We start from the raw sequence: 13,271 nt of genomic DNA on the forward strand, positions 1-13,271 counted from the left end.
CACAAACATGGAGCCCATGTGATAGGGTGTCTATGGGTGCTGCCATCTTAATTGTAGTTTTTTTGTTCCTGCATTGCTTTGCATTGCCGTGTATTGTCATTAAGCATCAATATCAGGGTCTAGCGCTGTGTATTATAAAGACATTTTAGAGGGCGGGATCGCATCAATATCAGGGTCTAGCGCTGTATATTATAAAGACATTTCAGAGGGCTGGATCTCATCAATATCAGGGTCTAGTGCTGTATATTATAAAGACATTTCAGAGGGCTGTATCACATCAATATCAGGGTCTAGTGCTGTATATTATAAAGAGGGTTATCAGTGTGTTTGTGTCTCTCTGAGTCAGTGTGTGTGTTATTGACAGAGCGAGTCTATATTTAGTTCATGCGATTATTTCTATTCGAGGCGACACAGTGACCCCACAGGCCCCCGTTAGTGGTATTGATCATCCCTCAATGAGAGAATAATTCATTCATTAATCTGCACTGTCTCTTCACATTGAGAGGGAATGACAAGCACACAGACAGACAGACAGACAGACAGACACACCCACAGACAGACAGACAGACACACAGACAGAGAAGCACACAGACAGACACACAGACAGACAGACACACCCACAGACAGACACGCAGACAGACAGACAGACAGCAGCACTACAATGGCAATGCAATAATGGTTCTGTATTATATTGAGGGGCAATGGTAGCACAAGTATAGAGCAGGTGCAGTGGGACGAGGCTGGTGGAATGGGACCACAGCAAGCTAACTATACCTAACTAACTATACTTTAGCCTCGTCCTGTGCCAGATGCCATGTTTTGAAATGAATGCATGTTTGCTGTAGCGTGTGTTTCTTTATTTCATTGGTTTTAAAACCCTGTCGGGTACAGGGGTCCCTGTGTGAGCTTCTTCTCGCAATGTGATCATTCAGTTCACAGTAATTCCCTGTGGAAGGGTTTGTCACAAGGCCAGTGCAGTGTTTCTGGATGCTATGGCGGGCATGACAACATACAGCTCAGGGCTTAGAAAAACAACAGCAGCAGCATCACTTCATGTCTAATAGCAGCTCAAAAGTGCAAGCTTGGTGTTTTTTTGTGAGTTACGGTGTAATCAGAAATCATTTCACACAGTTTGAGCAGCCGGAAACCCGAACTGCGCAAGTCTCTTAATCAAAACGACAGACAAGTTATTGGGGAACGTGTGATGGAAGCACTGTGTGCACAACGGTAACTGAGACACACAGACAGTGTACTGGCAGGTTCTCCTCAACCCTCTGTCCCGCTCTCTCTCTCTCTCTCTCTCTCTCTTTACCTCTACTCTGTCCCCCTCTGTTTACCCCTCCCTCTATCTCTGTATCTCTTTACGTCTCTCTCTCTCTCTTTACCCTCTATCTCTGTCACTCTCTTTACTTGTCCTCTATCTCTGTGTCTCTCTCTTTCTCCCTCTCTCTCTTTACCTCTCCCTCTATCTTTCTCTCTGTCCTTCTCCCTCTCTCTACCTTGCCCTCTCTCTCTTTACCCCTCCCTCTATCTCTGTATCTCTTTACGTCTCTCTCTCTCTCTTTACCCTCTATCTCTGTCACTCTCTTTTCTTGTCCTCTATCTCTGTGTCTCTCTCTTTCTCCCTCTCTCTCTTTGCCTCTCCCTCTATCTTTCTCTCTGTCCTCCCTCTCTCTACCTTGCCCTCTCTCTCTCTATCCCTCCCTCTATCTCTCTGTCACTCTATTTACTTGTCCTCTATCTCTCTGTCTCTCTTTCTCCCTCTCTCTCTTTACCTCTGTCTCTCTTTATTGCTCTCTCTTTCTTCCTCTCTGCAGTAGTGACAGTTTCTCTTGAGACAGGCTGGCAAGGTGTTTGTTGCTGTTTTTTGTGTTTTTCCAACGAGAGGATTGGAACTTGACTGCTCCTCCCTCTCTCCCTCCCTCCCTCCCCCCCTCTCTTTCACTTTGCTGATTTTCCAAGCGACGAGAGGAAGCTGAAAATTAGGCTGTGCTGCAGACTTGGGGTCTGAGGGAGACAGGTAGACAGAGTAAAAGAAGTGTATCTATATAGATATAGATATACAGTACTGTGAGAGAGAAACATTGACAGAGAGAGAGAGAGAGGGAGAGAGAGAGAGAGAGAGAGAGAGAGAGAGAGAGAGAGAGAGAGAGAGGGAGAGAGTGAGAGAGGGAGAGAGAGAGAGAGAGAGAGAGAGAGAGAGAGAGAGAGAGTGCTGGACTTAGAGGGCCAGAGTGACAGTCCAAGAGTAAAGGAAGAAAGCATTGGACTGCAAGAGAGAGGGAACGAGAAAAGGAGAGAGAAAAGAAGGGAAGGAAGGAGCGAGGGAGTGGGAGAGGGAGAGGGAGGAAGGAAGGTCTGTGGTTCAGTACACAGTATTAGCCAGACTTGTTGTTGAGGCCTGTTGTATTTGTTGGTAGTTACCGCTCTCTCTCTTTCTTTCTCTCTCTCTCTCTCACTCTCACTCTCTCCCTGAGCTCCTAGCTACAGAAGCATTGTGTTTCTCACGGTGGAGAGAGTGAGAGAGGAGGAAAGAGATTTGTGTGTGTGTAGTTACTGCCTATCTAGCTGCTTGGAAACGGCCTGTCAGAGAGAGGCAGGGAGGGAGAGATCTCGGCTGGGCTGCTTGTTTTTGCAGCTCCTGCTGCTGAGGGAGGCGGAGTGAGGGAGTTAGAGGGGCAGGGAAGCGCTGTGGTGGGGGGGGACACACAGACAGGCAGGCAGGCAGGCAGACAAGCAGGCAGGCAGGCAGGCAGACAGACAGACAGACAGACACACAGACAGGCAGGCAGGCAGGCAGGCAGGCAGACAGACAGACAGGCAGGCAGGCAGGCAGACAGGCAGGCAGGCAGGCAGACAGGCAGACAGACAGAGCACTCCCTGTGTTATGCGTTGTTCTTGAACCTCTGTGTGATGGCACTGCTGTTCTGGAGAAGCAAGCCTCCCTCCCGCGCTCATCTCTACATGTGAGTCAGATCATTACACTGCCTTATCAATACACATTCCTCATCAATATGGATTACAAATCAATACATGATACTGGATCAATGAGCACTATCCTCCGTGATACTCGAGTACTACTCAATAACCAATAAGATACTGGATTACAAGTCAAGGTGCAATGCTTGTCAATGGGCTGCCCAAATGCAGTACTGGATTATACTAATGAATAGCTTATCGATACCCGATCAATGCACACGCCCTTCGAAGGAGTGCTAACCAATGGCTTTCTTACTTTGATTTTTAACCCTTTCTCAGTCGAAGATGGTTCCTGTGTTGGGACTGAATTTTTTGCCCTTGTATTTGTGATTTGCACGAGGGTTAAAGGCTATGCTGCTTCCTTTTACACAATCAGCCCAAACTATCAAGCTTCCCCTTAGAAAAGTGTCCCATAGTAAAACATAGCAGTGCTTAATTACATTTTGTTGTGCTTTTTATGGGACACTTTTATAATGGTTAATTTACCCTATTTATTAATATACTTTACCAGACCTCTCTGTGCTTTACAGTGCTTCCTTATGCTTTACCAGACCTCTCTGTGCTTTACAGTGCTTCCCTATGCTTTACCATACCTCTCTGTGCTTTACAATGCTTCCTTATGCTTTACCAGACCTCTCTGTGCTTTACAATGCTTCCCTATGCTTTACCACACCTCTCTGTGCTTTACAATGCTTCCCTATGCTTTACCAGACCTCTCTGTGCTTTACAATGCTTCCCTATGCTTTACCAGACCTCTCTGTGCTTTACAATGCTTCCCTATGCTTTACCAGACCTCTCTATGCTTTACAATGCTCCCCTGTGCTTTACCAGACCTCTCTGTGCTTTACAATGCTTCCATATGCTTTACCAGACCTCTCTGTGCTTTACAATGCTTCCCTATGCTTTACCATATCTCTCTGTGCTTTACAATGCTTCCCTATGAATCCATTGCATCAGCAATATTAGCGCACGTTTCACCTTTCCTTTTGCTGAAGAAAGTGGATTTGAAAGGGTTGTGCTACGTGAGTTTCTGTAAAAAAATATTTTATAAATTAAATAAAGTTTGTGGTCATGAAACTGCCTTTTGTTTTAATAATATAAAATTTCCACTAGAAGTCTTTCTCAGTGTCTTCAACACTAAAAAGTAACTTTGTAAATATAATTTAATTTTAGTGTTTCTATTGAAGACACTGAGAAAGACTTCAAGTGGAAACGTTTACCATTGAATTTATGAAGTTTCTTTTAGTGTTTCTATTGAAGATGCTGAGAAAGACTTCTAGTGGAAACGTTTGCCATTGAATTTATTAAGTTTCTTTTAGTGTTTTTATTGAAGACACTGAGAAAGACGTCTAGTGGAAACGTTTGCCATTGAATTTATGAAGTTTCTTTTAGTGTTTCTATTGAAGACACTGAGAAAGACTTCTAGTGGAAACGTTTGCCATTGAATTTAGGAAGTTTCTTTTAGTGTTTCTATTGAAGACACTGAGAAAGACTTCTAGTGGAAACGTTTGCCGTTGAATTTATGAAGTTTCTTTTAGTGTTTCTATTGAAGACACTGAGAAAGACTTCTAGTGGAAACGTTTGTTTAAAAATTAAACCAACAATCGTGTCATTCATTTGATGTTTCGCACTAAAAGAAAAGATCAGGTTCCTCATATTAATCCTTTCTTCTCTCCTCTCTTCTCTGTGTCCTGGTGGTCTGTCTGTCTGTCTGTCTGTCTGTCTGTCTGTCTGTCTGTCTGTCTGTCTGTCTTTCTGTGCCGCAGTGTGGAGGGGGAGCCACAGAACACGGAGACAGGCACCTTCTCGGACAGCCCTTGCAGCCAGACCCCTTTCCGCGCTGATCGCTATGACAACAGCCCTCCCGTGCCCCCCCACCCACAACAGCACCACCATCACCACCACCATCCCCCCCCACAGCCCCCCCCTCCTGCCAGCGTGACCTGGTCACAGCGTACCCGGCACCAGCCGGCCAGTCTGGCCCTGCGCAAGCAACAGGAAGAGGACAACAAACGGCCCAAAGCAATGTCTGACAGCTATGAGCTCTCCACTGATCTGCAGGATAAGAAGGTGAGGAGAGAGGGGAGAGAGGGGAGATGGGAGAGGGGAGAGGGGAGAGAGGGGAGAGGACAGGCGGGGAGGGGAGGAGATGGGAGAGGACAACAAGCGGCCCAAAGCAATGTCTGACAGCTATGAGCTCTCCACTGATCTGCAGGATAAGAAGGTGAGGAGAGAGGGGAGATGGGAGAGGGGAGAGAGGGGAGAGGAGAGGAGGGGAGGAGATGGGAGAGGACAACAAGCGGCCCAAAGCAATGTCTGACAGCTATGAGCTCTCCACTGATCTGCAGGATAAGAAGGTGAGGAGAGAGGGGAGAGAGGGGAGATGGGAGAGGGGAGAGGGGAGAGAGGGGAGAGGACAGGAGGGGAGGGGAGGAGATGGGAGAGGACAACAAGCGGCCCAAAGCAATGTCTGACAGCTATGAGCTCTCCACTGATCTGCAGGATAAGAAGGTGAGGAGAGAGGGGAGAGAGGGGAGATGGGAGAGGGGAGAGGGGAGAGAGGGGAGAGGACAGGAGGGGAGGGGAGGAGATGGGAGAGTACAACAAGCGACCCAAAGCAATGTCTGACAGCTATGAGCTCTCCACTGATCTGCAGGAAAGGAGGTGAGGAGAGAGGGGAGAGAGGGGAGATGGGAGAGGGGAGAGAGGGGAGAGGAGAGGAGGGGAGGGGAGAGATGGGAGAGGACAACAAGCGACCCAAAGCAGTGCCTGACAGCTATGAGCTCTCCACTGATCTGCAGGATAAGAAGGTGAGGAGAGAGGGGAGGGGAGTCTCGTCTAGTGGAAACGCTTGTCATTGAATTTATGAAGTTTCTTTTAGTGTTTCTATTGAAGACACTGAGAAAGAACTCTAGTGGAAAAGCTTCCCATTGGATTTATTAACTTACTATTTTTAAATGTAGCATTGTTGAGTGTGTTATGGAAGCTCATACAATATACAATGCTTACCTACCCTATGCTTTACCACACCTCTCTGTGCTTTACAATGCTCTCCTGTGCTGTACCATACCTCTCTGTGCTGTATTACACACTGCTGTGCTTTTACTATAAGACCCCCTCCTCCTCCTCCTCCTCTCCCCAGGTTGAGATGCTGGAGCGCAAGTACGGCGGGTACTTCCTGAGCCGGCGGGCGGCGCGCACGATCCAGACGGCATTCCGGCAGTACCGCATGAACAAGAACTTCCAGCGCCTGCGCAGCTCCGCCTCCGAGAGCCGCATGTCACGACGCATCATCCTGTCAAACATGCGGCTGCAGTACTCCTTCGAGGGGCAGGGGCAGGGGCAGGGGCAGGGGCAGGGGCAGGGGCAGGGGCAATACCCCTCCAGCAGCCTCTCTGCAGCCGGAGCCGCGGACATGCAGCACCCTGACAGCCCTGCGGGGGGAGCCGGCACCGAGTACAGGAACGACATGTCTGATCTGGAGGACAGCTTCTCCAAGCAGGTCGAACTTTATTTTGTTTAATTTCATGTCATTTCATTTTATTTTATTTTATTTTATTTTATTTTATTTTATTTTATTTTATTTTATTTTATTATTCCTGCGTACGGGGATATGTAGTGGAGGCCTGTCGCACACTGTGTGACACACTTTACATGTCTGTGTGTGTCTCACTGTGTCTCTCTTTTTGTGCATGTTTCACTGTGTCTCTCTGTCTGTGTGTGTCTCACTGTCTCTCTGTCTGTGCGTGTCTCACTGTCTCTCTGTGTCTCTCTGTCTGTGTGTCTCTCACTGTGTGTCTTATTCTGTCTCTCTGTCTGTGTCTCACTCTGTCTGTCTGTGTGTGTCTCATTCTGTCTCTCTGTCTCACTCCCACTGTGAGTCTCTCTCTTTCTGTCCCTTGCTCTGTTTCACTCTGTCTCTCTCTGCGTATCTCAGTCCCTTTTCACTCTCACGCTCTGTCTCTCACTCTCTCCCAGGTGAAGTCCCTGGCAGACTCCATCGACGATGCGCTCACCTGCCGCACCTCCCACACAGACCCCCGAGAGGCAGGGGGAGGAGAGGGGGAAGGATTCGGAGTGGAGGAGGAGGAAGAAGAAGAGGAGGAAGAGGAGGAGGAAGAGGAAGGAGTAGGAGGGGAACGGGTCTGGGGGGGGAACCCGACCTCCCGGAGCAGGCAGCAGCAGCAGCACGAGGACAGCACAGCCACCTCGTACAGTGACGTGACTCTGTACATGGAGGACGGGCTGCCCTCCTCCCCCCTCTCCCTGGACCGGGCCCCCAGCAGCACGGACACAGAGTACTGGGGGCCGGGGGGCGGAGGAGGAGGGGTGGGGTGCAGGGAGGACAGCCGGGAGACGGAGGGGAGCCGCAGGAGCACGCCCTGTACAGAGTGCAGGGACTACAGACTCCGAGGGGCGCACCTGCCCCTTCTCACCATCGAGCCCCCCAGCGACAGCTCCGTGGACATGAGCGACCGCTCCGACCGGGGCTCCCTGAGCCGCCAGCTGGGCTATGAGCCGGAGCCAGCCGGGGGAGGCTCCCCACAGGGCACCCTGAAACACAGGCAAGGCCCGCAGGGGCAGGCCAGGGCCACCGGGGGGCGGTCTCACCACCCCAACCACTCCCACCACTCTCACCAGCACCAGTACCCTGACCCCCCGGCCAGCCTGCCTGGGCTCCCGGTTCTCCCAGTGATGCCTGTGCTGCCCCCCGCTGGGGGGGCCGGGCCCAACAACGGGGGGGGCGGCCCGGTTCTGAACAACGTGAACAACGTGACGGCCACCAGCAGCGAGGCCTGTTGCTCCGACGGAGACAACGACTCCCTGAACAGCACCACCAACTCCAATGAGACCATCAACTGCAGCTCAGGATCCTCGTCCCGGGACAGCCTGCGCGAGCCCCTGCCCCCCCTGGGCAAGCAGACCTACCAGCGGGAGAGCCGGCACAGCTGGGACTCGCCAGCGTTCAACAATGACGTGGTGCAGAGGAGGCAGTACAGGATCGGACTGAACCTCTTCAACAAGTGAGCGTGGCAGGGAGGGAGTGTGTGAGTTTGTGTGTGTCAGTGTGTGTGTGTGTCAGTGTGTCTGTCACCCTCTCACTCTCTCTGTCACTCTCACCCTCTCACTCTCTCTGTCTCTCTCCGCAGGAAGCCTGAGAAGGGGATCCAGTACCTGATCGAGCGTGGCTTCGTGTCGGACACGCCCGTGGGAATCGCTCACTTCATCCTGGAGAGGAAGGGGCTGAGCAGGCAGATGATAGGAGAGTTCCTGGGGAACCGGCAGAAACAATTCAACAAGGATGTACTGGAGTGAGTGAGAGGAGAGGAGAGGAGAGAGGGGGAGGAGAAGAGAGGAGAGAGGGGGAGCTGTGTAGTGGTTGAGATGGATTTCATAGTGGGAGACTTCTTCTTCTTCTTCTTCTTCTTCTTCTTCTTCTTCTTCTTCTTCTTATTAATGAGTCATTTAGCAGACACTGTTATCCAAAGCGACTTACAGAGACTAGGGGGGGTGAACCCTGCATCATCAACAACTGCTGCAGCTGCTGCAGAGTCACTTCCAATAGGACCTTGTTTGTTTTACTTCTCATCCGAAGGACGGAGCACAAGGAGGTTAAGTGACTTGCTCAGGGTCTCACACACACACACACAGTGGCTGAGCTGGGATTTGAACCTCCTGGTATCAAGACCCTTTTTCTAACCACTGGACCAGCAAGCCTATCTAACTGCCTATCTAACTTCCCCCTCTCTCTTTCCTCTCAGCTGTGTCGTGGATGAGATGGATTTCTCTGGGATGGATCTGGACGATGCTCTGAGGAAGTTTCAGGCTCAGATCAGAGTCCAGGGGGAGGCTCAGAAAGTGGAGCGACTCATCGAGGCTTTCAGGTTAGTCTGTGTGTCTGTGTGTGCGTCTGTCTGTCTGTCTGTCTATCTGTGTGTCTGTGTGTCTGTCTGCCTGCCTGCCTGCCTGCCTGTCTGTCTGTCTGTGTGTGTGTCTGTCTGTCCCTCACTATCTCTCTCTCACAGCACAAAGCAAACCCTAAATCTCCCACGGTACCCTGTCTGAAATACCTGCACCCCCCCGCCTCCCCCGACACAGCACTCCCCTCCATTCCTGGCTTTGCTAGACATTTAATAATAAGACACACCTGAGCTTGTTACCTGTACATGAGAGCACACACTCAGTCAACGATACTGTGTGTGTAACCCTGTGGATTGTATTGTGTGTTCTCTCCTCAGTCAGCGGTACTGTGTGTGTAACCCCGTGCTCATCAGGCAGTTCCAGAACCCCGACACAATCTTCATCCTGGCCTTCGCCATCATCCTCCTCAACACTGACATGTACAGCCCGAGCGTCAAGGCTGAGAGGAAGATGAAGCTCGACGACTTCATCAAGAACCTCAGAGGTGAGGAGCGCAGGGTTAATACTCTCTGACACTCACACTCATTATTACACTCACTCTCACCCTCTCCTCTCTCTCTCTCTCTCTCTCTCTCCTCTCTCAGGGGTTGACAATGGTCAGGATATTCCTCGTGATCTCCTGCTGGGTATTTACCAGCGCATTCAGAAGTGGGAGCTGCGCACCAACGATGACCACGTGTCTCAAGTGCAGGCGGTGGAGAGAGTCATCGTGGGAAAGAAGCCGGTGAGACACTGGTAATGCTGGTACTGGGGGCATGCTGGGAGCTGTAGTGCAAACACTTTTATGCACTGTCTGCTGCAGTGAAACAATAGCATCATGTTAAAAAAACTACAGCTCCCAGCATCCCTCACTGGTACTGCTGGTTTACATTCAGCCTCTCTGACTGTTTTCTTCTCTCCCTCTCTCTCACTCAGGTCCTGTCTCTCCCTCACCGTCGGCTGGTGTGCTGCTGTCAACTGTACGAGGTGCCCGACCCCAACCGACCCCAGAGGACAGGGGTGCACCAGAGAGAGGTGTTCCTTTTCAACGACCTGCTCGTGGTGAGGGGGGCACTGCACTGCAGTACAGTACACTGCAATACAGTACAGTAGAGTACAGTACAATACAAGACACTGCAATACAGTACAAGTACAAGTACAGTACAGTACACTGCAATACAGTATAATACACTGCAATACAGTACAGTACAATACACTGCAATACAGTACAGTACAGTACACTGCAATACAGTACAGTACAATACACTGGAATACAGTTATGAGGTTGCCAATCATGTTGGGATGCATTCTGCTTCTGCGCTGCCGTCTGAACTTTCTCCTGTGTTTCAGGTGACGAAGATCTTCCAGAAGAAGAAGACCTCGGTGACCTACAGCTTCCGACAGTCCTTCCCATTGGTGGAGATGCAGGTCCACCTGTTCCAAAACTCCTGTAAGAATATGTGTGGGGCCGTATCCCCAGAGTCCCAGTGCTGTACTGTACTGTACTGTACTGTATTGTGCTATACTGTATTGTGCTGTACTGTATTGTACTGTATGGGTCTCTAACCCCCTCTCTTCCCCCCGTCTCTCCCCAGACTACGCTCACGGTATCAGGCTCACCTCCTCCATCCCCGGGGGGGAGAGGAAGGTCCTGATTATCTTCAACGCTCCCAGCCAGCAGGACCGCACCCGCTTCTCCAGCGACCTGAGAGAGAGCGCGGCCGAGGTGCAGGAGATGGAGAAGTACAGAGTGGAGTGTGAGTGTACTGGGAGGACAGACAGACAGGCAGATAATTATACAAACAGACAGACAGACACACAGTCAGTGCTCTCTGATGATGATGATGATGATGATGTCACTGTGTTCTCCCTCCAATCACAGCCGAGCTGGAGAAGCAGAAGGGAGTAATGCGTCCCAGCCTGACGGGGGCGGGGCCTGTGATGGGGGGCGGGGTCAAGAACAACGAGACGGTGAATGGAACCCTGAGCCGGCCCAGTCTGGACGACAGCTATGCCACAGGGGAGGGGCTTAAGCGCACAGCGTTGAGCTCCTCCCTCAGGGACCTATCAGAGACAGGTAAGAGCAAAGTGGGCGGAGTTTTTTACATTGGAAACACACACACACACAGGCAGGCACCGCTGGCACTTTCTCTTCATATTGATGAAAAAAATAAAAATAGGATCGCTATACTATATGTAAATATTATTATGTACAATGTTTGATAACTAACCTTCCTCTGGAGGCCTGGGTTCCAATCTGGGGAGGCTAGGTGGTGCAGACAGACAGACAGAGACAGACAGACAGAGGGCTAATTCAGTAGCCTCTCACCTTCCTCTGGAGGCCTGGGTTCCAACCCTCTGGCTCCACCTTGTGGCTTTTGAGGGTTACTGCAGCAGAGGGGACACTGGGTAAAACAAAACGTGAGATTTCATGAGCTCGACCCTAGTAATCTCTCATTAAATCTTAAACTTGAAGTGAAATATTTTGGGGTCATCTTTGATCCTGATCTACCATTTGAGACTCATATTAGGGAAGTTACAAAAGTATCTTTTTACCATTTGAGAAATATAGCCAAACTTTGACTAATTATTTCTGTATCTAATGCCGAGAGATTAAGGCATGCCTTTGTTTCATCTAGAATTGGTTACTGTAATGCACTTCTCTGTAGTATCCCAAAACGTGTGGTATCCCGCATGCAGCTCGTTCACAATACCAGCTGCTAGAAATGTGACTAAAACCAGGAAATGTGAACCTATTACCCCCGTTTTAGCCTCCTTACACTGGCTCCCTGTGCAGTATAGAATAGATTTGAAGATTTCGTTGTTAACTTATCTTCCAAACCACACTCTGAGATCACAGGCTGTGGGGCTGCTGGTTATTCCTCGGGTCAACAAAATCAACACGGGAGGAGGGAGGGCTTTTTCTTATAGAGCTCCTAAATTATGGGATGCCCTTCCTTCTTTCATCAGGGAAGCTGGGACCATTACAGTTTTTAAGTCAAGACTGAAAACGTTCTTATCGTAGGCATCCCTTCGCTACTTGGGTCTGAAGTCATTTTCAAAGTAGTGCGCGTTATAGCAGGTGAGGGTGTTCATACTTGCACAACAGTGAACTCGAATACAGAGTACAGATTGCCACACCCACTCCTCTCTCTGATTGGCCCGTGTGTGAGGCCCCGCCCTAACGTTCCTCTCCCCTGATTGGGCACAGGCAAGCGAGGCCGCAGGAACAGCGTGGGATCACTGGACAGCACCATTGAAGTAAGTGGGGGTGTCTGTGTCCTCCTCCCCCGGCATGCAGTGTCGCGTGGTTCCTCCCTGTGTGTTTATTTGAGCTGTGGTTGGTTTTCTGTGCCGTGTCAGGGTCATGCAGCCCCACTTCATTTATATTGCTTTGCATGATTGCTCCTGCATGGACAGAAGCTGGTTGAGATTGCAGTAACGCCTCAGCGCCTGTAGAGGGCGGCACGGTGCTTGTACAGTTCTGTGTAAAAGACCAGGAAAGCAATCTTAATGAGCTAGGAAATTCGAGCATGATCATTTATAACAGAGCTGTCCAAACTGTTTTTATACAGCCCTGGCCAATAGTTTTGCATCATCACCCTGCAGAATGAACACATTTTGCTTCATGAAGTCGAATGAAACCTGCAGGATAATGGCTTATAGACAGGCCTGCTCTGGAACTCCCTCCCAGGACCCCACTTCACACTTCTAGTCGGGGTCTCCTGCCCCTCTGATCAGGGGTGCTCTTCCAGTCGGGGTCTCCTGCCCCTCTGTTCAGGGGTGCTCTTCCAGTGGGGGTCTCCTGCCCCTCTGTTCAGGGGTGCTCTTCCGGTCGGGGTCTCCTGCCCCTCTGTTCAGGGGTGCTCTTCCGGTCGGGGTCTCCTGCCCCTCTGTTCAGGGGCGCTCTTGTTTTAAGGGGACTCTGCAGTGCGTGGATTGATGGCAACACAGTTTGACAATTAGAAGAAACTGTGCTGTTTTTGATCTGACATTGAATGCAAATGTAAATGTATTTTTAACCCTGTTCCTGTCTCTCTCTCCCCCCCTCCCCTCCCCTCCTCTCCCCTCCCCTCCCCTCCCCTCTCGCTTCCCCTCCTCTTCCCTCTCTTCTCCCTCCTCCTTTCTCCCCTTCCCCTCTCTTCTCCCTCCTCCTTTCTCCCCTTCCCCTCTCTCCTCCTCTCCCCTCCACGCCCTCCTCTCCTCTCCCCTCCTCTCCCCTCTCCCCTCTCTCTTCTCCCCTCCCTCCTCCTTTCTCCCCTTCCCCTCTCTCCTCCTCTCCCCTCCCCTCTCTCCTCTCCTCTCCCCCTCTCCTCTCGTCCCCCCCCCCTCGTCTCCCCTCTCTCTCCTCCCCTCTCTCTCCTCCACTCCTCTCCCTTCTCTCCTCTCTC

At 50.6% G+C, this 13,271-nt stretch overlaps 1 protein-coding gene across 7 annotated transcripts in view; it reads left to right on the plus strand.

The window, feature by feature from the left end:
* Positions 1-13,271, plus strand: part of LOC117401727 (IQ motif and SEC7 domain-containing protein 2-like) — a 54,657-nt gene that overhangs the window by 36,054 nt on the left and 5,332 nt on the right. For 3 of the 7 annotated variants that reach the window (XM_059019939.1, XM_059019940.1, XM_059019941.1), the window contains 12 exons: positions 4,746-5,049; positions 6,122-6,481; positions 6,958-8,003; positions 8,130-8,291; positions 8,742-8,864; positions 9,219-9,385; positions 9,486-9,625; positions 9,817-9,942; positions 10,231-10,330; positions 10,476-10,637; positions 10,763-10,957; positions 12,092-12,141. In XM_059019939.1, coding sequence (XP_058875922.1) covers positions 4,746-5,049; positions 6,122-6,481; positions 6,958-8,003; positions 8,130-8,291; positions 8,742-8,864; positions 9,219-9,385; positions 9,486-9,625; positions 9,817-9,942; positions 10,231-10,330; positions 10,476-10,637; positions 10,763-10,957; positions 12,092-12,141 — 2,935 coding nt within the window. Of the gene's footprint in view, positions 1-1,946; positions 2,967-4,745; positions 5,050-5,423; positions 5,491-5,722; positions 5,790-6,121; positions 6,482-6,957; positions 8,004-8,129; positions 8,292-8,741; positions 8,865-9,218; positions 9,386-9,485; positions 9,626-9,816; positions 9,943-10,230; positions 10,331-10,475; positions 10,638-10,762; positions 10,958-12,091; positions 12,142-13,271 lie in introns of those variants that run through there. The other 4 variants (XM_059019942.1, XM_059019943.1, XM_059019944.1 and 1 more) reach the window with 4 other exon arrangements.

This window comes from Acipenser ruthenus, unplaced genomic scaffold (genome assembly GCF_902713425.1).
Source record: "Acipenser ruthenus unplaced genomic scaffold, fAciRut3.2 maternal haplotype, whole genome shotgun sequence".
Classification (NCBI taxonomy): Eukaryota; Metazoa; Chordata; class Actinopteri; order Acipenseriformes; family Acipenseridae; genus Acipenser; species Acipenser ruthenus.